Raw genomic sequence first — 26,813 nt, 5'->3', positions numbered from 1 at the left:
GAGAAATGTCCACATCCAAAATGAGAAAACCTGGGATACATTCTCCCTCTCCATAGCAGTGCAATCTCACCAGTGATTTTAAAAAGGCAGTCTACTCTCTGGCAGCAAAGATTGAAACACCAGCCACCTGCTTTTTTAATCTCCTTCGTTGCTTTGATCAGCAAAATGAAGTCAAACATTGGCTTGCACCCCATGACGCAATGAGGTTCCCATTCGCTGCCTCTGCCTCGCGGAATCCTGTCAGAGATTGCAGAGCACTGAAACACCTAAATTATCTCCAAACTGCAAATCACAGGCTCCAGCAGTTCCAGAATCACATTCAAGTCGAAAAACAAACGTAAAAGACTTAAGAGGTGAAATATATTGTTTCATAATCTATCCCGAAGATATTGACCGAAGGAGCATTGTACACAGGCGCCATCTTGACCGGAAGTCAAATTCCAGTTGAGTTTCTGAAATGCTATCAATGACTGCACTTTCAAAGTACAGAGTAAAATGGAACATGCTCAAAGCACTCGGAAGGTAAGTTAAGATCTGTGGAAAAAGTAGAAGTTAATGTTTGGTGTAATAGCAATTCAATAATGGGATAATTCAATAAGCTTTTGCTTTTTTTTCTTATTTACGTACTTTGCAAGCGTCATAAGTAACTTTTGAGATTTGCTAAGATTTGTGAAAGGTACTATATTTGTTATAACTTTAACAACTTATATGGAGCAGTGTTGAATGCATTAATAAAACAATGTGCCCTGGGTTTTGGTGATATCGGATTATCAGATTTTCTGGACTATAGGATGTTGTTCCTGCAAATAACCAAAAGCATTTTTTTTACTTCAACTTTTTAAATATTATACATTATTATAATTTTCCTAGTGAATTTGATAAGTCTAAAGGGAGTGCAGGAACCAAGGCTCCAGTGAGTCTGAAGAGAGCATAGCAAACATTACCTGATAAACCAGGTCCTGAAATACCTAGCTTTCTAAATAGTTAAATTATGGACTATCTGAGTTTTACTTTTGCTATTTGTAGCATGGTATGCCACAAAAAAGGGAGTATTAGTTGCATTATTGGGGCAAAATTGAACTGATTACAAAGTAGGATATTAGAGCAAATCGAGTTGAGATGCTGGTCCCGATTAAGCTGGAGAGGATCCAGAATGCATTCACAATTTGCTGGAGAAAATTCTTAGGGCTAGGAAATAAGATAACTTGGAAATCCATGGTCTAATTAGGGGCAAATCATGTCTTATCAACTTGATTGAGATTGTCTTTGTGCGGGGCAAATCATGTCTTATCAACTTGATTGAGATTTTTGATAAGGAGATGAGAGATTGATGAAGGTACAAAAGTGCATGTTGTCTACATGGATTTTAGTAAGGCATTTGACAAAGTCCCTCATGGGAGACTAATCCAGAAGATTAGAATGCATGGGATCTGTGGCAAATTGGCTGCTTGGATTCAGAATTGTCTTGCCCATAGAAGACAGAGGGACTTATTTGAGCTGGAGGTCTCTAAGTAGTGTTCTGTAGGGATCTGTGCTGTTTGTGATGTATATAAATGACCTAGCTGAAAATGTAGATGGATAAGTCAGTAAGTTTGTGGATGATACCAAGATTGGTGGAGTTGTGGATAGTGTAGAAGACTAGCAAAGTACACCGGCAATATAGATCAGTTGTAGATATGGGCCGAGAACTGGCAAATGGAGTTTAACCCAGATAAATGTGAGGTGTTGCACCTCTTGAATGGCAAATGCAAGGAGACAGTACACTGTTAAGGGCAAGATCCTTAAGAGTGTTGCTGAGCAGAGAGATCGTGGGGTCCAAGTTCATAGCTCCATGAAAGTGGTTACACAGGTCAATAGGGTGGTAAAGAAGGCTTATAGAATGTTTGTTTTATTCATTGAGGCATTGAGTTCAAAAGTCAAGAGGTTATGTTACAACTTCATGGAACTCTGGTTAGGCCACATTTAGAGTCGCCCCATTGTTGAATGATGAGAAAAGGTTTTCCAGGATCCTACCTGGTTTAGAGGGCACCTGCTATCATGAGAGGCTGGATAAATGTGGGTTGTCTTCTTTGGAGCAGTGGAGGCTGAGGAAAGATCTGATAGAGGTTTACAAGATTATGTGAGGCAGAGATAGAGTAGACAGGGAGTATCCTTCCCCAGGGTTGAAATGTCTAATACCGGAGGGCATGCATTGAAGATGAGAGGGGTAGGTTCAAAGGCGATGTAAGGAGTAAGTTTTTTACTTGAGTAGTAGATGCCTGGGATGTGCTGCCTAGTAGAGGTAAATACATTAGAGGTTTTTAAAGATGTTTAGATAGGCACATGAATATGAGAAGATGGAGGAATATGGACATTGTGTATGTAACCCTTTCACCATGGCGTCAGAATGAGTTAACTATTTTTGTGAATATGGAACTTGACAATGCATTGGAATATTGATGAGAAGGCCATTTCCAATAAACATGTCTAGGGTAAATACAAAACATAAAGTGTGAACGTTCCTTTAAGAGAAAGTAGGATTGTTAACTTGTATGAACACTGATCACCTGATCCCACAAACCAATAATTTAACTCACAACAGTATAAGCTTAGATTAAAGTTGTATTGACAAACTATTTTAAACTGTAGCAAAGAAAATAAAGGAAAACGGCCCTATAATTAGCCTAAGGTATGCACATAATTGTTAAAGTTCATTGTTGTGTAGTCAATCCTAGTTTGCTTCACTCTGTTTACTCACAGTAATGAACAATTTTGACTGAAACACAGTCCAAGCAAAGCATAAGTAAATATCCAACGAACATCCAAGTACAGGGGTCCTCGAATTTTCTCCAGGGTTGTGTGATAACTAGCTAATTACAAGTTGTCTGTACATTCTCCATGAAACTATTATCTGCGTGAGGATTTTCCAACATCAGTGTCTGGCCTTCCAAATGAGTTCATGTTCTTGTATAATGTTTGTTGTCAGTTTCCATTTTTCTTCTTTCTCCCTCTTCCAAAACTCCTATGCTCTCTCCAGAAAATGGCTACCCCCAATACCTCTAGAATGTTCCAGGGCATCTTATTGGACAAAATGTTAACAAGACAAATTTTGTGGCTATTACAGCAAGCCTAACTGAATTATTCTTTTAAGCAGGAGAAAATGAAATACTCAATTGTACATTGTAATTAAAGAAGCACATTGCATTTCGAGAAAGTCTGCAGAAAACAAAACAAAATACCCAACAACGTAACTATATTAATGCAATAAAACATTGTCTAAATTAGGGTAATACATGTAGGTAGAAGGGATTAGCTTTTGTTTTTTTTTTATTTACATTTTAGTTAGTCTGGCACAACATTGTGGGTCACAGAGCCTGTTCCTGTGCTGTACTGTTCTGTGTTCTATAAATAACACAGATGGTCAACTTAAGGTGAGAAGGGAAAGATATATAGGACACCTGAGGACCAACATTTTCCAAGTGGTTGATCTGAGGAATTAGCTTCTTGAGGATATGGGTATATTTATAGTGTTTAAAGATATTAGATATGGTAGGAAAACCTTGGAGGGATTTAAACCGATTGCAGCAAAGAAGATTAATTCAAGAAGAAATCTTCGTCAACATGGACAAGTTGGGCTGAAGGACTTTTTTCCATGCCGGAAGTCTCTGTGACTCATTGAACTGCCATTATTTAATTTCTGAATGATTTCCCATAGGTTGTGCACAGCAGGTCAGTTTGTCCTTGTAGGATGTGCCCATCGGGTCAGCCTGGAGAGAGAAAACAGTGTCTTGATTTCAAATGGCTGATTTGGCAGATACTAGAAAGAGCAAGTTACCCAAAGTTGGAGAATTTAATCTTAAATCCAGAAAAATGTAATGTTTCAAGGATAGGGTAATAGAGTTATGCCGGTTGGAAATAAGTCTTTTGAGCCAACATGCCCATATCAATCAAGATGCCTTCCTAAATTCATGTACGCCCAATTCAACGTTTTTTAAGATCTTGCACTTTAAACTTTAAGATAGTGGTATCATTTACTGAGTGTGGGGCATGGCCAAGTTGTTAAGGCGTTGCTGAGTTTGAACCCCAGTCGAGGCGGCATGTTGTGTCTCCGAGCAAGGCACTTAACCACACATTGCTCCAGTCCACCCTGCTGAAAATGGGTACCGGCAAAATGCTGGGGGTTAACCTCGCTAGACTAGCATCCTATGGGGGGGGGGGGGGGGAGCTCGGGACAGACTTTAACTTTAACTATCATCCACAGACTTGTAGCTAAAATTACAGCAGTAACTTCTGGCCGCACAGTCACGATCTTCCAACTGTGCAGGTTTGTCCAGTTTGGGGTTGGGGTAGAAGGAATCTTGGGGCATTTGAGCAATTCAGTTTACTTTTAATCATGCTCCTAACAGAATAATTTGTGTATAGAAATTATTAGGATTAGTTTTTAATGTTTTATTGTAACTTTTGTATAAATGGCAGAGATATTCAATAGTCTCTTAGGCAGCTTATCCAATGAGGTATGCGTGGGGCCTGCCAAAGTTTTATTTTAAGTAGCTTCGTGATCTGTGTTACAGCTATCAATGTGATGCTGGCAGTATTAGTAGGCCTTTCCTTTTGAACAATTGGAATATATTTAGGGAGGAATTTCCTGTAGGAATTTGTGCACATAACTCAGGAAATTGGTGCTGATATCACCACTGAACACAGCTTGTTATTGACTATATGTAGTTTGGCCATTTTGTTTGTAACATCCACAATTAAAGTGCTTTTTTTGGAATTAATTGTGCAGTTAGTAGTAGGTTAACTGAGAGCTTGTATTTACTGTTCTCAAAGAAGGTGGATCTAGCACATTATAACACTTTAGAGCAAAGAAAACAAAATAAAATATATCTTAATACAAGGAGATGAGGAATTGGCGAAGTCGAGAGATTTGGGTATTGTGTGAATGAACTACCAAGACTTAGAGCTTCGGGTACTTTTCAGCAGGCTTTAATCACTGCAATATATCAGGCACTTAGCTAAGAAGTTAGGTGTAAGTGGAGCAGCCATTGCAGGAGTGGACCAGTGTTAGAATGCTTAATTTCAGGTTTGGGCATGAGAGGCTTAGGCACAGGAGGCAAAGGCTAATGTAAGTTTCTGGTTTGTTTGTTTGGTGCACAGTTAATGCATTGAGAACGGGGACAGGGTCAGTGATGTTTTCTTCAGTGTACACCCTCTGGGAGACCCTCCTTGCAAACTGTGTTAGGAAACTGGTGCTGCAGCTGGATGACTGTCAGCTCTTACAAGACATTGAGAAATGATAGGCAGGAGTTACAGGCAACTAGTCGCCCTAAGTTGCAGGAGGCAAGTAGCTAGGTGACTGTTGGCAGAGGGAAAGGGAATAGGCAGATAGTATAGCTGACCCCAGTGGTCATTGCTGCAACAACAGGTATATCACTTTGGATTCTTTTTGGGAGGAGTGTGGGGAAACAATATACCAGGGCAAAGCTACAGTGATCAGGTCACTGGCACTGAGTCTTGCCCTGTGCGTCAGGAGGGAAGAGGGGAGAAGAGGAATGAGGTAGTGTTAGGGGATTCCATTGTTAGAAGAGGAAACAGGAAATCCTACAGACATCTAAAGAGGCACCTGGATGGTATGTTGCCTACCAGATCCTGGGGTCAGGGATGTCTTGGATCGAGTCCACAGCATTCTGAAGCGGGAGGGTGAACATCCGGAAGTCATTGGTACCAAAATGTACAAGTGACGTGGATAGGTAAAGGAATGAGGTCCTGAAGAGAGAATATTGAGACTTGGTAGAAAGCTGAAAAGCAGGATCTTAAAAGATGGTAATCCCTGGATTGCTGCCTGTATCACATGCCAGTGAGGGATGATTTGGCAGATAAATGTGTGGCTGAGGATTTTATGGAGGGGGTAGAGTTTCAGCTTTCTGAATCTTTGGGATCTCTTTTGCGAAAACTATAACTCATATAAATGGGATAGGTTGCACCTGAATCGTGGAGGACCAATATCTTTTTCAGCAGTTTTGTTAGAGCTGTTGTGGAGAGTTTAAACTCATTAAATAGGAAATGGAGTGATAGGGCTGAGAATGAGTCAGTTGGAATACAACTAAGTGTAATGTGTAGTAAGACTGTGAGGAAGGATAGGCAGTTGACAGGACAAAATTGCAATCATAGGGATGGGTTGAGGTGTGTCTTCAAACTAAATAATTTGTTCAACACTTCCTTTTCTAACTGTTGAAGTGTGAAGTTGAAGGGAAGGAGAGTGCAGAAGAGGTTATAAAAGTGTCCAGAATAAAAATATATAAAGGAATAAGAACTTAACTTCTGGTAATATAAGGACAAAATTGAAAAGTGTGATGAATACTAAACAAAGGTGGTATATTTGAATGCATGCAGTATGTGAAATAAGGTAGGTGATCTTGTAGCACTGTTAGAAATTGGCAGGTATAACTTTGTAAGCATCACTTAATCATGGCTGAAAGAATTTTACAATTGGGAGCTTAATATCAAAGGGTGTACGTTGTAGCGAAAGGTAGATGGAGGGGTAGGCTCTGTGGGTAAAAAAATGAAATCAAATCAGAATGAGATAATACAGCATATGATTAGAAGATGTAGAATCATAGAGTGTAGAGTACAGAAACTGCAAGGGTAAAAAGGCCGCAATGGGAGTATTTTACAGCCCTCTGAACAGCGGCCAGGACGCGGGGTATAAATTACAACTGAGTATGTTATAGTTATGGTGGATTTCCATATCCAGTAGATTGGTAAAATCAGGTTGGTGCTGTGTTCCAAGAAAAGGAATTTGTAGAATTCCTACAAGATGGATCTTTAGAGCAGATTGTGGTTGAGCCCACCAGGGAAAAGGCAAGTGTGGATTGGATGTTGTGTAATGAACTGAATCTGATTAGGGAGCTTAAAGTAAAGCATCTCTTAGGAGACAGAGATAGAATTCATCAGTTTGAAAAGGAAAAGGTAAATTCAGATGCATCAGTACTACAGTGGAGTAAAGGGAACTAAGGGACATGAGAGACGGACTGGCCAGAGTTGATTGGAAAGGGACACGAGCAGAGATGATGACACAACAACAATGGCTGGAGTTTCTTGGAGCAATTTGGAAGTGCATGATAGATTCATCCCAAAGAAAAAGTAATATTCTAAAGGGAGGATGAGGCAACTGCACCTGACAAAGGAAGTCAAAGACAGCATAAAAGCAAAAGCAAGGACATACAAAATTGTAAGCTAGCTAATATTGCAAATGACAGGTGAGAGTGGATATTAGTGATGGTAAATGATGCTGGGGGGTAGTAATGGGGGACAAAGAAATGGCGGTTGAAGTGAATAAGCTTTTTACATAATTATATACAGGTGTCTTCCCCCCCCCCCCCCACACACACACACACAGCGTTTTTATGAAACTTACCTTAAGCCGAAACGGCGTAAAACAAAGAACCATTAATTTATATGGGAAAAATTTTAGTAAAGGCGAAAATTCTCTTGGTAATGCGAAAACAGGTTACTAATGTAGGTCTTTTGTAAAAGCGAAGTGGCATAAAGTGAACATTCATAAAGCAGGGGACACCTGTTCTGCCAAGAAACCGGGAAAGTACCAGAAATTCAAGAGTGTCTGTCAGAAGTGAGTGTAGTTGCCATTACTAAGGAGATGAAACTGAAAGGTCTGAAGGTTGATAAGCCTCCTGAATCAGATGGACTACACACCAGGGTTCTGAGTAAGGTAGCTGAAGAGTTTGTGGAGGCATTAGTAATCTTGCAAGTATCACCAGATTCTCCATTGGTACCAGAGGACTAAAATTGCAACTTCCACTCCACTCCTTAAGAATGGAGTGGGGTAAAGGTCAGGAAACAATGGGCCTGTTATCCTGACTTCAGTGGTTGGGAAGATGTTGGAGTGCATTGTTAAGAATGAGGTTTTGGGGTACTTGGAGACACGTGTGTAATGCTCTGGAAAAGGTTTCATTGCTAATGTAATAGTTTTTCTGAAGAAGTAGTGTTTGGGTTATGGCTAGAGATAACGGAGGCTTTGGAATGTACGCCATCCAATGAAGGGAGTGTATTTTTCTTGTTGTATGCCTGAGAACGAGGTGATCTGGGTCTTTTGTTCAGTGAGAGGCGAAGAGAGAGGATGGCAAAAAGGAGAGGACGTAAACAGCTGGACGGACTAGACCTGGAGCGGGGCCGGGAGTCGGCGAAGCCCAGAGAAATCGATGGAGTACCAGTGGAAGGGAAACCGTGAGCTCCATCATGCACATTAGACTTGTTATATTAAAATGGGCCCTTTTTGTTTTTCTTTACTAACCCTACAGTCAAATTAAGAATTAAAGAGCTAAATTGTTTAATTGTATATGGTGTTCTTTCTGTTATTTCGTGGTACTGATTTGCAACGGGGGAGCAGACCACACAGCATCCACACACTAGATTTCACACATTTGGCGGGGCCAGAGACAGTCTTCCCTAGACTAACACCGCTGGCCGAACCTGAGGGTTACACATGGTAAAGCAGGCTGAAGTCTGCATGATTTCCTTAAGGGGAAATCTTGCCTGACAAACTTGTTGGAATTTAATCTCGACAAGTGTGAGGTGATGCATTTTGTAAAGTCATGTAGTTTAAGGCATTAAGGAATATTGTTAAGTAGAGAAACTGAAGGATTAAAGTCCATCATTCCCTGAAGGGGGGAAGATAGGGTGGATAAGCATATGGCATGCTTGCCTTCATAGGTCAGAGTATAGAATATAAACTTTGAAATGGTATCTTGCAGCTTTATAAAGCACTGATTAGATTACATTTTGTAGTTTTCGTTGCCAGGCTGTAGGAATAGCGTTGTTGCATTTGAGAGAAGGCAGAAGAAAGTCTGCGGGTTAGTACTTAGATTGGAAGACTTCAATTATGTAGAGAGATTATTTAGACTGGATTTAACTACCTCTGGTGACTGAGAGGTGACCAGATAGAAGTATATTAAATTATGAGAGGCATAGATAGTGTAGATGGTCAAACATATCCACACTTTGGTAAACCAGACCACGAGGCTATGCTCCCACTACCTGAATACAAACAGAGGCTGAAACAGGAGAATCCATCACAGAAAGTCGTACGGTTTTGATCTGAAGAAACGTGAGATTCTACTTGACTACAATGAGTCGGTAGACAAGTCCATTTTTAAAGATTAAACTGCCAGCGTAGCTAAGTATGTCACTACCAACATAGACATAACCAGAGACATTGAATGAACCACGAGATCCATTATATTCTGAAGTCTTAAGTCTGCATTATTCAAATCATTAACCTGACCTGATGATGGACATGTAGGAATAGGAAGAGGAATTAAAATGGATGGCCACAGGAAATCCTGCTTATTCTGGGGGACGAAACGTAGATGTTCGGCGAACCTAAACAGTCCTTCCAGGTGAGGCGACACTTCACCTATGAATCTGTTGGGGTCATTTACTGTGTTCGGTGCTCCCATTGTGGCCTCCTGTACATCGATGAAATCCAGCACAGATTGGGAGACCGCTTTGCCAAGCATCTACGCTTCGTCTGCCAGTACAAGCATGATCTCCCAGGGGTCACCCATTTTAATTCCATTCACCATTCCCATTCCGATATGTCCATCCATGGCCTCCTCCACTGTTGTGAAAATGCCACACTTAGGCTGGAGAAATAACACCTTAATGTTCTGTTTGGGTAGCCTCCAACCCGCTGGCATGAACATTGATTTCTCAAACTTCCAGTGATGCCCCCCAAACCCCTCCCCCTCCATTTGCCATCCCCCTTTTTCCTCTCTCACCACGCATTGGCTCCCTCTGGTGCTTCTTCCCCTTTTTCTTTCTTCCATGGCCTTTTGTCTCTTTCACCAATCAACTTCCCAGCCCTTTGCTTCATCCTTCCCCTTCAGGTTTCACCTAACACCTGGTGGTTCCCTCTCCCCTTCTTCTCCCCTTCTCCCCCCCCCCACCCCCATCTACTCCTCAGCTTCTTTTCTCCAATCTGCGGAAGGATTTTGGCCCGAAACAACGATAGTACTTTTTCCTGGCCTGCTGAGTTTCTCCAGCATTTTGTCAAATCAAGTCACTTTTATTGTCATTGCAACCATAACTGCTGGTACAGTACATAGTAAAAATGAGACAACGTTTTTCAGGACCATGGTGTTACATGACACAGTACAAAAACTAGACTGAACTACGTTAAAAAAAAACAACAGAAAAAGCTACACTAGTCTACAGACCTACATAGGATTGTGTAAAGTGCACAAAAACAGTGCAGGCATTACAATAAATAATAAACAGGACAATAGGGCAGTAAGGTGTCAATCCAGGCTCTGGGTATTGGGGAGTCTGATCGCTTCGGGGAAGAAACTGTTACATCATCTGTTCCTGAGAGCCCAAATGCTTCGGAGCCTTTTCCCAGATGGCAGGAGGGAGAAGAGATTGTATGAGGGGTGCACGGGGTCCTTCATAATGCTGTTTCCTTTGCGGATGCAGCATGTAGTGTAAATGTCCGTGATGGCTGGAAGGGAGACCCCAATGATCTTCTCAGCTGATCTCACTATCCGCTGCAGGGTCTTGCGATCCGAGATGGTGCAATTTCCAAACCAGGCAGTGATGCAGCTGCTCAGGATGCTCTCAATACAACCCCTGTAGAATGTGATGAGGATGGGGGGTGGGAGATGGACTTTCCTCAGCCTTCGCAGAAGGTAGAGACGCTGCTGAGCTTTCTTTGTAATGGAGCTGTTGTTGAGGGACCAGGTGAGATTCTCCATCAGATGAACACCAAGAGATTTGGTGCTCTTTACGATCTCTACCGAGGAGCCGTCGATGTTCAGCGGGAGTGGTCGCTCCGTGCCCTCCTGAAGTCAACAACCATCTCTTTTGTCTTGTTCACATTAAGATACAGGTTGTTGGCTCTGCACCAGTCCGTTAGCCACTGCAACTCCTCTCTGTATGCTGACTCGTCGTTCTTGCTGATGAGACCCACCACGGTTGTGTCATCGGCGAACTTGATGATATGGTTCGAGCTGTGTGTTGCTGCACAGTGGTGGGTCAACAGAGTGAACAGCAGTGGACTGAGAGTATTGTGAATAGTTTTGGGCACATTACCTATAAAAGGGTGGGCTGTCTTTTGAGGGGGTGAGGGGATCCAGAGGAGGCTCATGAGAATGATCGTGGGAATGAAAGGTTTAACATATCAGGAGTTTTTGATCACTTTGTGCCTGTACTCACTGGAGTTTAGAAGAGTGAGTGGGAACCTCATTAAAACCTATCAAATATTGAAAGGCACTAATGGAGCAGACGTGGAGAGGATGTTTTCAGAGGAGTTTAGGGCTAGCCCTGCTAAAATAGAGATGAGGAGGGCTCGCTTCTGCTGGAAGGTGGCAAATCTGTGGAATTAATTGTCATGAATGGCTGTGGAGGTCAAGTGATCGTGTGTATTTAAAGCAGAAATTGATAGGTAAGAGTGTCAAAGGTGACAGGGAGAAGGCAGTAGAATAGAACTGAGAGGGATAATAAATTTGCTGTGATGGAGCAGACCCAATAGCTGAATGGCCTAATTCTGCTCCTGTGTCTTATGACCTTAGTGATCTTAGGGGGGGTTGAATTAAATCAATTGTAGATCATTGTAGAGCTGCAGTAACTAATAAAATGAGCAAAAATTGTTGCTTTAATTTTAAAATTTTAATTTTTTAAGGCAATATTTGTCGATCTCCAATTGCTGAAGCTATCTTCAGGAAGCTGGCAACAGATCAGGGAGTAATAAATAAAGTAAGTTATTCCATCTCTTTGTCATCAAAATTATTCACTAACCCATTTAATCTCTAAACCAGTCACCCCACAAAGCTAAGCTAACAAACTAAATATCTGCCGCTAACTGCGTTATATAATTTTTGTACTGTCTCAATTTTGCTGGAACTACAATAATTTGATCAATAACAAATAGTTACTTGCAATGCTTCCAGTACCATTTGTTCTTATGGAATAAAATATTAAAGTTTTCACATAACCTTCATTCTAATTCTGATGAGAATGTAAAGAAAATTTGATACACGTATAACGAATCTTAATTCAACCATTATTTATTATTTTGCAGTAATTCTTGCAAAGAATCCTTAGCATTGATAGTTAACCCAAGTTTAGCAGAGCTCCCCCCCTTCACTCTCATTACTTTCAAATGTATTCTACTTTCCAGTTCATTCTCATGACTGCATCATTCTCATCGTCTATGCCATTTACTTTAGATATTCCAAAGTGATGTATGAGTTTTATTTCCTCGTCATCCTTAAGAAAAAACAAAAAATCTTGGTAAATCGATTTTCCCAAATTAAGTTTATGCCTACTTTATCTGCATTTGCTCATGTGCATAGGTTATCAAAGTTCAATTTAGCTTGGGTACATTATTTTATAACCTGTTTATTCCTTCATCAGAGTTGCATTATCCCAATCTAAATAAGGTCCATGTAAATCTTTTCCTCTTGACTTAGTGCTTTAATATTCCATGTTTATTTTGAAGCTTGAAACAATGCACTATGTTCTATGCAAGGATGTGCATAAATTGACATGATCTTTATATTACTTACCTCTAGAAATAAGCATAAGAATTTTTTACTTTTAATGACCATATGAAACTTTTCTGTTGCTACTTTATAGAATGGAGGTATATATACAGTGGTGCTCGAAAGTTTGTAAACACTATAGAATTTTCTCTATTTCTGTGATTAGATGTGATTAAATGTGATTAGATCTTCACACGTCCAAAAACTAGATGGAGAACCCAATTAAATAAATAACACGGAAAAAAACATTATACTGCTCATTTATTTATTAAGAAAATGATCCAATATTATATGTTTGTTGGACAATGCATGTGAATCCCTGTAGTATGCATTCTATAAAAGCTATTTGAAATCAGGTGTTCCAGTCAATGAGATGAGATTGGAGGTGTGGGTTGCAGAGATGTTTTGTCCTATAAAAAGACACACAAAGCCAGATTACTGGCAGAGCCTGCTCTCCTCAAGGAGGATCTTTTTATGTGCACCATGCCTCTATCAAAACAACTCTCAGAGGACCTTAAAAGAAGAACTGTCGAGTTGCATGAAGCTGGAAAAGGCTATAAAAGCATTTCGAAAAACCCGAGTGTTCATGAGTCCACAGTAAGAGAAATCCTCGACAAATAGAGGAAACTCGGTACTCTTGCTTTTAAATGGAAACGATTTCCAAACATTTAAGTTGCTAATAAATATTTGATGTAAAGATATAACATGCTGGAAATCCTCCAGAGATAAAGGAAGGTAGCATTGCAGATCAGTGAAGCTTCATCACAAGAGTATGTTGAAGTTTCACTGTAGAAAAGTGGAAGTTCGTACCGATTTATGATCTTAACAGTGTGGCTTTAATATAATAATTTTTTACTGACTGCATGGGGGGAACAAACAGCATGGCACTTGTGTTTCTTCCAGTGGAAAATAGACAGTGCTGCAACCTCAACGTATGAAATAGGGAATCCGGTTGACCCACGAAGCCAAAGGTGTCTGAGGAAGCATGATGTTACCACGAATCACATTGCCAGGCAGGTACTGTATACTAGTTTTATTTGTTTTGTTGTGGGCTATCAATTTTTTTTCTTATTACAGTGGATGATAGACAGTGCTGGTGTAGCTGACATCAATGCTGGGAAGTCCCCAGATTCAAGGGCTTTAAACTGTTTAAGACAGTATGGCATTGAGACAACACATAAGGCAAGACAGGTAGACCAACCAGCCTATTTCAACTTAATTTTTGTTTTCAAATATGTGTTCTGTATCAAATAATGTAAATTGTAACCTTGGCTATTAAATACCACTAAGTCTTTGGTAAATTTTAAATGTGCTGACATAAAACAAAAAATGTGCATGTGTAATGCTGGTTAATATGTATTGTGTCAGCTGAGTAATATATCGGTTCTGTACTTTATTCTTGAACATACTGTATATGAATGTGTGCTTAAGATTTAAATCTAATTAAATGGTGACTATATTATATTTACATCTCTCAGAGATGCAGCAACAATCTTAAAACGGTTAATGTGAATCACAAGTGTACACTGATAATGAGGTGTTTTGGGGGGAGGGGAATCTTGCAACAAGAAAAAGGATGCCAATACAACTTACTTTGGTAAATGAAGGTAAATTTTTAATAATGGAAACAGACTTTAGTGTTAGGACTGTTGCATGATATTTCTATTATTGAGCACAAGGTTTTTTTAATCAATAGTTTGGCCATTGATGCAAATGATATATTTCACTGTATGTTCCGATATTTCAATGTACATGTGACAAATTAAAAAAATCAAACCTTTCTGCTTCATGAACACTTATACAGAACTGGGGGAAAAAAGCCAGTGATGTAGTAGTTGATCCTAATATTTCTGGGAGTTGGAGAAGAACTAAAAATTTGAGGGCTCTGTACAAGAAGTGACAGAGATGACTGTACTTGCCTGAGGAGGCTCCAGTCATTCAATGTCTGCAGTACCATGCTGCAGATGTTCAATGATTCAGTGGTGGCCAGCATTCTATTCTATGCTATAGTCTGCTAGGGTAGCCGGGTGAGAGCAGCTGAACCCAATAAGATCGAGAAACTAGTATGGAAGGCTAGTTCTGTTCTGGGGGTGGAAATAAATTCCCTGGTGGTTGTGTCCGAGAGGAGGATGCTGCAGAAGCTGTGCAACATAATGGACAATCCCTCTCACCCACTCCATGACATGCTGGACAAACAGAAGAGCATCTTTAGTAACAGACTGATTCCACTGAGGTACACCACTGAATGCCACTGGAGATCCTTTCTCTTTGTGGCTATAATACTTAACAACTCCTCCTCCTCAAGTATATAAGCATATGGTTTCATCACACATCTGTATTTTGCACTATTACTTCTTAATACACATTTAGTTTTCTTTTTCATACTTCAATGCTTACATTTTGTATCTTAAAGTATATATTTCTGACTCAGCATCTTTGCAACAATAATCTCCTTCAGGATAAATAAAGATTTATCTTATTTGTTGTATATCCATGTTAAAAATTGGAAATGGGTAGATCTGTAATAGTTTTAAATTTATATTTAAACACTTACATTTTTCTCCCAACTCTTCCTGATAAGTTAAATGAATAAATTGATATTCTCAAATGCTCCCAATGTTGGCAGTATTTACAGAGACTAAGTTCTATGCCAGTAAAGTTTGGGTCTGTAATAAAATAGAATTTTATAAGCTGAGAAAATGTATAGCTGCAGTTTTTTAACATGGCCCTCTAGTGATGAATCTCCAGGCAATAGAAATCAATACACACCCAAGAAATTTAAGGATTTACCTTTTGTAATTTTATCCGTTTCTTTAAAAAGTAGGAATTAAAACTTAGAACTGTGCAGCACAAGAACAAGCCCTTTGGCCCATGATGTTGTGCCAAACTAATGAAGCTAATGACAACTCATCCCTTCTGCATGAGCATGGTTTATATCTTTCCTTTCTCTTCATATTCATGTTCCAGTCCAAGAACCACTGAAATGCATCTATCATATCTGCCTTCCCCTGGCACCTCATTCCAGGCACCCACAACATCATCTTTTGAACTTTTCCCCTCTAGTATTAGACAGTTTAACCTGATGGGGTGGGGGGGGGGGGGGGGATTGGTGGGAAATACCAGCATAACATATAAACTTCTCATAATTTTATAAACTTCTTTCAGATTTCCCCTCAGCCTTCACTACTCCAAAAGAAAATAAACTTAGATTTTTTTCAACCTTTCCTTATATGCCCTCATATGTGGGTTGCCATGCCATACAAAATTTATGCATGACTTGGGCCACCATTGACACCTGCTGTCACGAGACAATTCATGTGGCACTTTTAGAACAGTGGCTGACAAGGTTTGCACGAGGTCTCCCAAGTTTTTTTTTTGCATCTCAGATTTTTAAATTTTCTGCCCTTTTAGAAAATAATCTAAGTTTTTGTTCCTTCTACTAAAGTGCATGGCACTATATTCCATCTTTCAAATAAATGGTGCTAAAAGAGAGAAAAACTGAACATGTTCATAGATTCATGGTCCATTCAGAAATCTGATGGTGAAGGAAAAGAAGCTGTCCTAAAACATGGAGTGTGCATCCTTAATGTCCTGTACCCATTCTCTGAGAAAAGGGCATGTCCTGGATAGTGAGGATCCCAAATGATGGATGCTGCCTTTTTGATGGAAGCTCGTGCTCATGATGAAGCTGACTGTGTCTACAACCCTGTTTTTCAGTCCTGTGCGTTGGAGCTTCCATACCAGATGGTGATGTAAACACTTCAACTGTTCTCCACAGTACATCTGTAGAAGTTTGCTAGAGTCTTTGATGACATACAAAATATCCTCAAACTACTAATGGTGTTGATAAGGCCCATTGGCATGACTCCTTCATGACAGCATCAATTTGTTGGGCCGAGGATAGATCCTCTGAGATGTTGACAACCAAGAACTTGAAACTGCTGAGCCCTCAATGAGGGCTGGTCTGTATTCTCCCAACTTCCTCTTCCTGAAGTCCACAATCAGTTCCTTGGTCTTACTGATGTCAAGTTGTTGTGACACCATTCAACCAGCCCATCTATCACTCCTATACAACTTGTCGTCAGCATTTGAAATTCTGCTATCAACAGTTGTGTCATCAGCAAATTTATAGATGGTGGTTGATCTCTGCCTAGCCACACACTTGAGTACATTCTTAATTGGTCAGTGCATGAAGGGTTATGGGAGAGGGGAGGCTGGAGATTGGGGCTGAGAGGAAAATTGGGTCAGCTATGATGAAATGGCAGAGCAGACTCAATGGGCCAAATGGCCTATTTCTGCTCGTATATATTGTGGTCTTATTGTCTTGTTATAAACCTGATTTTGAATCTGATGGTTTATGTAATATACAATCTTAAATTCCAGTGCACCTAAAATTTAGCTCCAATTTGCTTCTACTGTTGCCAACTGACCATGGCAATTTTGCTGGTGGTAGCAGACATCTGCCAACTTATGGGCCAGGGATTTTATTAGGATGCAGTAACATCCAGGGTAAACTGGAAGGCACAGCTTCAGCAATCAGTGTATGCTTTCGCCAAGTTACTTTCCTTTCGACTTGAAAAATGAGCACATACTACTGGGTTAGGTGGTCTTGCCCAGTGACTTATTTATTTATTTAAAACTGATTACAATCTAAGGTAATGAATTTCCTCTGAGCTTTGAAATAAAAGTGTTATTGCATTAGGTTAGGGGATGGTTAAGCAATTCCTGCTCCAGGTTGTGCGCTGCATTTGACAGCATTCACTTTGCAAATACTGTGTTGAAATTAACAAAGGGCACAATAGGCACAATTCTCCATGAACCTGGATCCTATTTCTTTTGGTCAGTAGCATGTAATTAACTGTTGGTAAAGCAGTGGACCAGATTTTCCTGTGCTCAGCCTGCTGACCATGCTTCTGTAAGGGTATGGGGAACCCATCTCACTGATCTATGAGTTGGGCGACAAGAACTTGATCGCAAGTAGGTCCCACGTCCAGTTAGGTTCTTGGGTTCTGCCTGAAATCAAAACTGTGGACCCTTGTCAACTCTGTTAAGGATGTTAAAATGTTTTGAATATCTATGATATTTAAAGACAGCTAAAGTTTATTAAAGATATTAAAGTTTATAGCAGTATTATTTTAATAATTTAAATGCACAGAACCTTTTTAATATTAAAGTGATGTCACTGTATACAAAAATAATATGCATCCACAGACTGTGCACTCACGTTGAAATGAATGCGATCTCCAATCCTGCACCAGTTTGATTCTATATGTATTTCAACATCAGATTGTAGTGAAGCATGTGGCAACATTTCTAATACCCGTACACAAAACCCCATACTTTCTCAATCTGGACTTTACTTCTTTCCCAACTTTTCAATGTATTTGTTTTGATTTATGGCAAGGGTAGAGAAAAAACCTGAGCATTGAACTTCCCTAAAAATTATGAAAGTCTGATGGTTATAATTACTGAATTATTTTGGTATTTGCTTTATTATTACTGAGATGCAATGAAAATCTTTTTTTTCATGCCACCTAAACAGATCATTGGTTGGTACCTTAAGTATAACAGTCAGGAAATTATGTTGCAGATGTATATAAATTTAGTTAGTATGCACTTAGAAATATTTTGAGCATTTCTGGTCACCTCATTATGGGAAGCTCTGAAAAGGGTGCAAAAGATGTTTCCAAGGATGCTGAGTAATACACAGTAAATGCTGGAGGACTCATTAGGTCAGGCAGCATCAATGGAGAGGAATAAACACGATGTTTCGGGCAGAGACCTTTCATTGTGACTTTTAAGTCTTGTCCCAAGACATTGACTTCTTATTCCTTTCCATAGATGCTGCATGACCTGTTGATTTTTGTGTCTGTTCCTCTGGATTTCCAGCATGTACAGATTCTCTTGTGCTTATTACAGGGATGCTGCATGGATTAGATGGTATGAGCTCAAAGGAGATATTGGGTGAACTTATTTTCCTTTCTCTGCTGGGTCAGATGCTGAGGGGAGACCTGATAACAGGTTTATAAGATTATGAGATGAATAGGCAGGTTAGAGAGTTTAAAAAAAACTCTTTCCAGGATTAGGAATGTCAAGTACTAGAGGACATGTATTTAATTTTTACTTTACTTAGAGAAACAGCACAGTAATAGGTCTTTCTGAACCAATGAGCCTTCACCAATTATACCAATTAACCTACTAACCCAAATGTCATTTAGAATGTGGGAGGAACCCCACAGTCACGATTAGTACGTACAAACTCCCTACCGACAGTGGCAGAATTGAAACTGGGTCTCTGGCGCAGTTATAGCATTACGCCAACCACTATACTATCATGCTATCTCAGATGAGAGGGGAAATTCTAAAGGAGATGTGCAGAGCAATTTTCTTCCCCCACATGAAGTGAGTGGTAAGTGTCTGGAGCATGGTGAAGGCAGATATAATAATAATGTTTAAGAGAGGCTATTGGATAGTGCCATGAAGGTAATGAATATTGATAATATACAGGCAGAAGAAATTTAGTTTAATTCATCATCACATTTGAGCTAAACTTTGTAGGTGGAAGGGCTTGTTTCCGGAAGGTACCGTTCTGTCATATCCTGGCCTAAGTACCTCAAGGTAGTAAAAAGGAAAACAATAACAGAACATAGAAAATAGTATTACAGTTATGAGGAAAGCACATTGCAGGTAGACAAATAAGGTGCAAGGGTAGTAATGAGGTAGACTGAAAGAGCAAGTTTTTATCTCATTCACTTTATTTTAATCATGAGATTATTGGTTAGGTGAGCTTCACAAAGTTGAAAAGGACTTGAAGTCTTGATTACCCAATGAGCTTGTGATTTCATTCCTTGGGGTCAATATAAGAACATCCTTCAGGAGAGTGAAACATGGAAGGCTCCAGGCCCAGATGGTGTACCTGGCTGAGTACTTGTCAACTGGCTGGAATGTTTACAAACATCTTCAAACTCTTATTCAACATCTCCTCCATACTTGCCATCGGACCTGTGCTAGCCCTCTGCTCAACTCACTTATGATTTTGTGGCTAAGTACAGCTCCAATGCTGAATTTAAGCTTGACAATACATTTATATGGAACACTACTACAAGAAAGCAGCATCCATCAATAGTCAACACGAGGAAATCTGCAGATGCTGGAAATTCAAGCAACACACACAAAATGCTGGTGGAACACAGCAGGCCAGGCAGCATCTATAAGGAGAAGCACTGTTGATGTTTTGGGCCGAGACCCTTCATCAGGACTCCTGACGAAGGGTCTCAGCCCGAAACATCGACAGTGCTTCTCCTTATAGATGCTGCCTGGCCTGCTGTGTTCCACCAGCATTTTGTGTGTGTTGTTCCATCAATAGTCTTTGGGCCGAAGACCCGCATTATCCAGCCCGTGCCCTCTTCTCACAACCATCAATAGGCAGGAGGTACAAAAGCCTTGGTTTGCAAACCACCAGGTTCTGGAACAATTATTACCCTATGACCATCAGGCTACTGAACTGGTGTGGATAACTTCATTTACCACTACTCTGAATTGATTCTACTACCTAGAGAATCAGTTTTAAGGGTTCTTGGGAACTCGTGTTTGCAGTATATTTATTTGTATGGTTTGCCTTCAATTTGCATATTTGTTTATCAGTCTTTGCTTTATATATAGTTTTTTTTGTAAAATTTTGTTGTATTTTTTCATAAATGCATGCAAGAAAATGAATCCCAAGGTAGTATATGGTAACGTACTGTGTACCTTGATGATAAATATACTTTGAACTTTGAAACTTAATATAGCAACATTATGAATGAGGAAGTGTTGTAGGTTATCAAGTACATTAAGTTGGAAATATCCCCAGGGTATGATTCGGTGCATTCCAAGCTATTCTGAGAAGCAAAGAAAGGGATTGCTGGGGCACTGGCAGAGATATAAATATTATATCTTCATTAGGCATGGGTTGGATTACTAAAAGTTTGCAGGGCAGCTAATGTTATAACTTTCTTTAAAAGGAACTACAGGCCGGTAATGGGAATGTTACTGGAAGGATTTCTGAGCGATAGGATTTATATGCATTTGAAAGGGCAAGGACTGATTAGGGATGATCAACATAGTTTTGATTATGGGAGATCATCTTATAATTTTTTGAGGTGTCTGAGAGGATTGACGAGCATAGTCGACATCTACAGTGTTCACTGAAAGGTCCTGTATGGTAGGCTGGTCCAGAGAATAGATAACATGGGGTCCAAACTGAGATGGCATTTGAATACAAAATTGACCTTTCAGATTGAAGACTTGTAAGTAGTATCACTGGTCCCAATATTGTGTCCTGTATTTTTTGTCATACATTTTAATGGTTTATAAGAGAATTTAGGTGGCATGATTAATAAGTTTGCAAATGACACAATGATTAGTCATATTGCAGACAGTGAAAATGGTTGTCTAAGGTTCCAGATCAACTGGGAAAGTAGGCAATGTGAATGGGAAATTAATTCATAGAAGTGTGAAGTGATACATTTTGTGAAGTTAAAGCAGACCAGGACAATACACAGTGAATGGCAAGACCCCATTGAGTATTTCAGAGGAGCTGGATCACAGGATACATGTACATAGTTTAGACCATAAAACATAGGAGCAGAAATAGGCCATTCGGCCCATCAAGTCTGCTCTGCCATTCGTTCATTGCTGATCCTTTCTTTCCCCTCCTCAGCCCCACTCCCCAGCCTTCTCCCATAACCTTTGATGCCATATCCAACCAAGAAACTATCAATCTCTGCCTTAAGTAAACACAATGATCTAGCCTCCACAGCTACCTGTGATAACAAATTCCCCATTCCCTCTGGTTTAAAGAAATTTCTCCACATCTCTGTTTTAAATTGATGTCCCTGTATCCTGAGGCTGTGCCTGCTTGTCCTAGACTTCCTGACCATAAGAAATAGTAGCAGAAGTAGGCCATTAGGTCCATCGAGTCTGCTCCACCATTCAATCATGCGCTGATTCAATTCTTCCAGTCATCCCCACTCCCCTGCTTTCTCCCGATACCCTTTGATGTCCTGGCTAATCATGAACCTATCTATCTCTGCCTTAAATGCACCCACTTACTTGGCCTCTACAGCTGCTCGTGGCAACAAATTCCACAGATTCCAGTAATTTCTCCGCATCTCTGTTCTAAATGGACGTCCTTCAATCCTGAAGTCCTGCCCTCTTGTCCTAGACTTCCCTACCATGGGAAATAACTTGGCCATATCTAATCTGTTCAGACCTCTTAACATTTGGAATGTTTCTCTGCAATCCTCCTCATTCTCCTGAACTCCAGGGGATACAGCCCAAGAGCTGCCAGAGGTTCCTCGTATGGTAACCTTTCATTTCTGGAATCATTCTCGTGAATCTTCTCCGAACCCTCTCCAATGTCAGTATATCCTTTCTAAAATAAGGAGCCCAAAGCTGCACACAGTACTTCAAGTGTGGTCTCACGAGTGCTTTACAGAGCCTCAACATCACATCCCTGCTCTTATATTCTGTACCTGTAGAAATGAACGTCAACATTGCATTCACCATCTTCCCAACCGACTCAACCTGGAGGTTAACCTTTAGGAATTCATGGATTTCAGTGCTTTAAAAGGGATTGAGAGGAGGGAAAAGGGGAAAAGGGGAGGAGGGGTGGTATTACTGGTCAAGGATACTATTACAGCTACAGAAAGGGTGGGTAATGTAGCAGGATCCTCTTTTGAGTCAGTATGGGTGGAAGTCAGGAACAGGAGGGGAGCAGTTACTCTACTGGGGGTATTCTATAGGTCCCCTGGTAGCAGCAGAGATACCGAGGAGCAGATTGGGAGGCAGATTTTGGAAAGGTGCAAAAATAACAGGGTTGTTATCATGGGTAACTTTAAATTCCCTAATATTGATTGGCACTTGATTAGTTCCAAGGGTTTAGATGGAGCAGAGTTTGCTAAGTGTGTCCAGGATGGATTCCTATCACAGTATGTTGACAGACCGACTGGGGGAATACCATACTAGATCTAGTATTAGGTAACGAACTGGGTCAGGTCACAGGTCTGTCAGTGGGTGAGCATCTGGGGGACAGTGATCACTGCTCCATGACCTTTAGCATTATCATGGAAAAGGATAGAATCAGAGAGGATAGGAAAATTTTTAATTGGGGAATGGCAAATTATGAGGCTATAAGGCTAGAACTTGCAGGTGTGAATTGGGATGATGTTTTTGCAGGGAAATGTACTATGGACATGCGGTGGATGTTTAAGGATCTCTTGTAGGATGTTAGGGATAAATTTGTCCCGGTGAGGAAGATAAAGAATGGTAGGGTGAAGGAACTATGGTTAACAAGTGAAGTGGAAAATCTAGTCAGGTGGAAGAAGACAGCATACAAGGGGCCTCACACTGGGCCCCTTCCCTCACTGTTCCCCTCTGCCCACCCCAACTCTCTCCTCTCATGAGGTTTAGGAAGCAAGGATCAGATGGGGTCTATTGAAGAATATAGGGTCACAAGAAAGGAGCTTAAGAAGGGGCTGAGAAGAGCAAGAAGGGGGCATGAGAAGGTCTTGGCAAGTAGGGTAAAGGAAAACCCCAAGGCATTCTTCAATTATGTGAAGAACAAAAGGATGACAGGAGTGAAGGTAGGACCGATTAGAGATAAAAGTGGGGAGATGTGCTTGAAGGCTGTGGAAGTGAGCAAGGTCCTCAATGAATACTTCGGTATTCACCACTGAAAGGGAACTTGATGACGGTGAGGACAATATGAGTGAGGTTGATGTTCTGGAGCATGTTGATATTAAGGGAGAGGAGGTGTTGGAGTTGTTAAAATACATTAGGACGGATAAGTCCCTGGGGCCTGATGGAATATTCCCCAGGCTGCTCCACGAGGCAAGGGAAAAGATTGCTGAACCTCTGACTAGGATCTTTATGTCCTCGTTGTCCACGGGAATGGTACCGGAGGATTGGAGGGAGGTGAATGTTGTCCCCTTGTTCAAAAAAGGTAGTAGGGTTAGTCCAGGTAATTATAGACCAGTGAGCCTTACATCTGTGGTGGGAAAGCTGTTGGAAAAGATTCTTAGAGATAGAATCTGTGGGCATTTAGAGAATCCTGGTCTGATCAGGGACAGTCAGCATGGTTTTGTGAAGGGCAGATCATGCCTAACAAGCCTGATAGAGTTCTTTGAGGAGGTGACCAGACATATAGATGAGGGTAGTGCAGTAGATGTGATCTACATGGATTTTAGTAAGGCATTTGACAAGGTTCCACATAGTAGGCTTATTCAGAAAGTCAGAAGGCATGTGATCCAGGGAAGTTTGGCCAGGTGGATTCAGAATTGGCTTGCCTGCAGAAGGTAGAGGGTCATGGTGGAGGGAGTACATTCAAATTGGAGGGTTGTGACTAGTGGTGTCCCACAAGAATTTCCAATTTTTTTCAATCCCGATCGATGATAACCCACGCACGTCCTCCTGTATACTTTAAATCATCTCTAGGTTACTTAACAGCTAATACAATGTAAATGCTATGTAAAATAGTTGTTATACTGCATTGTTTAGGGAATAATGACAAGAAAGGAAGTCTGTACATGCTCAAACAAGTACTGGAAGAGCACTTCTGGGTTTTCGCGATTCGTGGTTGGTTGAATTCGCGGATGCTGAATTCGTGGATAAGGATGGCCGACTGTATACTTAAAAAAAACTTTTAGTATCTTCTTGGATATTAGTCACCAGCTTCCTTTCATAATTCATCTTTTCCTTCCTAATGACCTTCTTAGTTTCCTTCTGCAAGTTTTTAAAAGCTTCCCAATCCTCTATCTTCCCACTAGTTCTGGCTTCTTTGTATGCCCTCTCTTTTGCTTTTAGTTTGGCTCTGACTTATCAGCCATGGTAGTGTTCCTTCCTTTGAAAATTTCTTCTTATTTGGAATATATCTGTCTTGCACTTCCCTCATTTTTCGCAGAAACTCCAGTCATTGCTGCTTTGCTGTCCTTCGTGCAAATGTCCCTTTCCAGTCAACTTCAGCCAGTTTCACTCTCATGCCATTGTAATTTCCTTTATTCCACTGAAATACTGACACATCGGATTTTATTTTTTTCCCTCTCAAATTTCAATGTGAACTTAAGTCACTGTGATCACTGTTCCCAAAGGGTTCCTTAACCTTAAGCTCTCTTATCACCTCTGGATCATTGCACAATACCCAATCCAGCACAGCTGATCTCCTAGTGGGCTCAACAACAAGCTGTTCTAAAAAGCCATCCCTTAAACATTCTACAGATTCTCTCTTGAGGTCTAGTACAGACCTGGTTTTGGCAATCCACTTTCATGTTAAAATCCTGTGTCATCTCTTTCTAATGATTTAATATTTCTTAAACGCAGAGCCACACCACCCATTCTGCCTGCTAAACTATCTTTATGATACACCATATACCCTTGGAGGTTTGGCTCCCAATGGCAGCCAAGTTTCAGAGATAGCCACAATATATTTGCCAATCTGTAGCTGAATTTCCAGATCATCCATTTTATTCCTTATGCTGCGGGCATTCAAATTTAACATTCTCTGTCCAATATTTGTTCCTTTCTGTTTTAACTGCACCATGCAGTTAACTCATTCCAATGGCTGTGATTAAGCCTCATCTCCTGCCTGTTCTTTCTATAATCTCTGTTGCACACTATTTCTGATTTATTTCTGTCTTCCCCTTCCTCAACCCAATCACTCTGGTTCCCATCCCCCTGCCAAATTAGTTTATACCCTCCCTAACGGCTCTATTAAATGTGCCTGCTAGGATATCGGACCCCTTTGAGTTCAGGTCCTCAACTGCCAGCAACATCCCTGTAAATTTTCTATGCACTCCTTCAACCTTATTTACAGCTTTCCTGCAGGTAGATAATCAGAACTGCACACAATACTCCAAATTAGGCTTCACAACTTATACAACTTCAATACAACACCCCAAATCTTACACTAAGTACCTTGATTTATGAAGTCCAATGTGTCAAATGGTCTGTTTATGAACCTATCTAACTGTGGTCCCACTTTCATGGGATTATGGATCTGTATTCCCAGATCCCTCTGTTCTACCGCACTTCTCAGTGTACAAGTCCTACTCTGGTTTGTTCTCACAATGTGCGACACTTCATACTTGTTTGCATTAAATTCTATCTGCCATGTTGCAGCTCATTTTCAGCTAGTCCAAATCCTACTGCAAGCTTTGATAGCTTCCTCATCGTCCACAACGCCAGGAGTGTTTGCGTTATCCACAAATTTCCTGACATTGTCGTCCAAATTGTTCATATCGATGACAAAAACCAGACCCAGCACCAATCCCTGTGGCACTCCACTAGTTGCAGACCTCTAGTCAGAGAAGCAACTACCTGTTGCCATTCTCTGGCTTCTCCTGCAAAGCCAATGTCTAATGCAGTTTATCCTGAATGCCAAGTGACTGAACCTTCTTGACCAACTTCCCATGCGGGACTTTGCCAAAGACCTTGCTAATTCCTTGTAGACAACATCCATTGTCTCACTTTCATTCCTAGAATCATTCTAATGAATCTCCTCTAGACCCGCTCCAATACCACATCTTTTCTTAGATAAGGGGCACTAAACAAATGCAATAGCATGATCAGGTGTATGCAGATGAGAGACTGGTGTAGGGAGTAGGGCTTCAGATTCTTGGATCATTGGGGCCTCTGCTGGGGGAGGTACAACCTGAACAAAAAGGAGTTATAGGAAAGGTTGAATAAGTTTGGACTTTGTTCCCTAGAGCATAGGAGATTGAGGGGAGATTTGATAAAGGTATGCAAAATTATGAAGGATATAGATAGGGTAAATGCAAGCAGGCTTTTGTAACTGAGGTTGGACAAGAACTAGAGGATATATTTTAAGGATGAAAGGTTTAATATTTAAGGGGAACAGGAAGGAAATCTTCTCTTAAAGGGTGGTGAGAGTGTAAAGGAGCTGCCAGCAGAAGTGATGTATGCAGGTTCGATTTCAGCAAGAGACATTTGGATAGTTACATTGATGGGAGGTGTATAAAGGGCTATGGTCCAGCTGCAGTTTGATAGGTCTAGGCAAATTAATAGTATGGCATGGACTATATGGGTCAAATGGCCTTTTAAGTACTGTAGTAACCTATGACTTTATGGCTCTACACCCAGCTCAAACCGCATTTATATGTTCACCGATGACACATTGCAGAATTTTAGAGCCATACAGGAGTGAGATACATTGAATGGTTGAGTGCAACATCATTAATATCAAGAAATTGATGTGGACTTCAGAAAGGGGAAGCCAGGAAA

General features: G+C 40.6%; 1 protein-coding gene across 2 annotated transcripts in view; it reads left to right on the top strand.

Annotated features, from left to right (window-relative positions):
• acp1 (acid phosphatase 1) overlaps positions 1-26,813 on the top strand; it is a 36,764-nt gene that overhangs the window by 1,783 nt on the left and 8,168 nt on the right. Inside the window, exons 2-3 of one of the 2 annotated variants that reach the window (XM_059982002.1) lie at positions 11,675-11,748; positions 13,440-13,553. In XM_059982002.1, the coding sequence (XP_059837985.1) occupies positions 11,675-11,748; positions 13,440-13,553 (188 nt within the window). Of the gene's footprint in view, positions 1-11,674; positions 11,749-13,439; positions 13,554-13,613; positions 13,728-26,813 lie in introns of both variants that reach the window. The other variant, XM_059982003.1, reaches the window with a different exon arrangement.

This window comes from Hypanus sabinus, chromosome 10 (genome assembly GCF_030144855.1).
Source record: "Hypanus sabinus isolate sHypSab1 chromosome 10, sHypSab1.hap1, whole genome shotgun sequence".
Taxonomy (NCBI): Eukaryota; Metazoa; Chordata; class Chondrichthyes; order Myliobatiformes; family Dasyatidae; genus Hypanus; species Hypanus sabinus.
The sequence above is the reverse complement of the archived record's forward strand: the minus strand, read 5'-3'. Positions and strand labels throughout refer to the sequence as shown.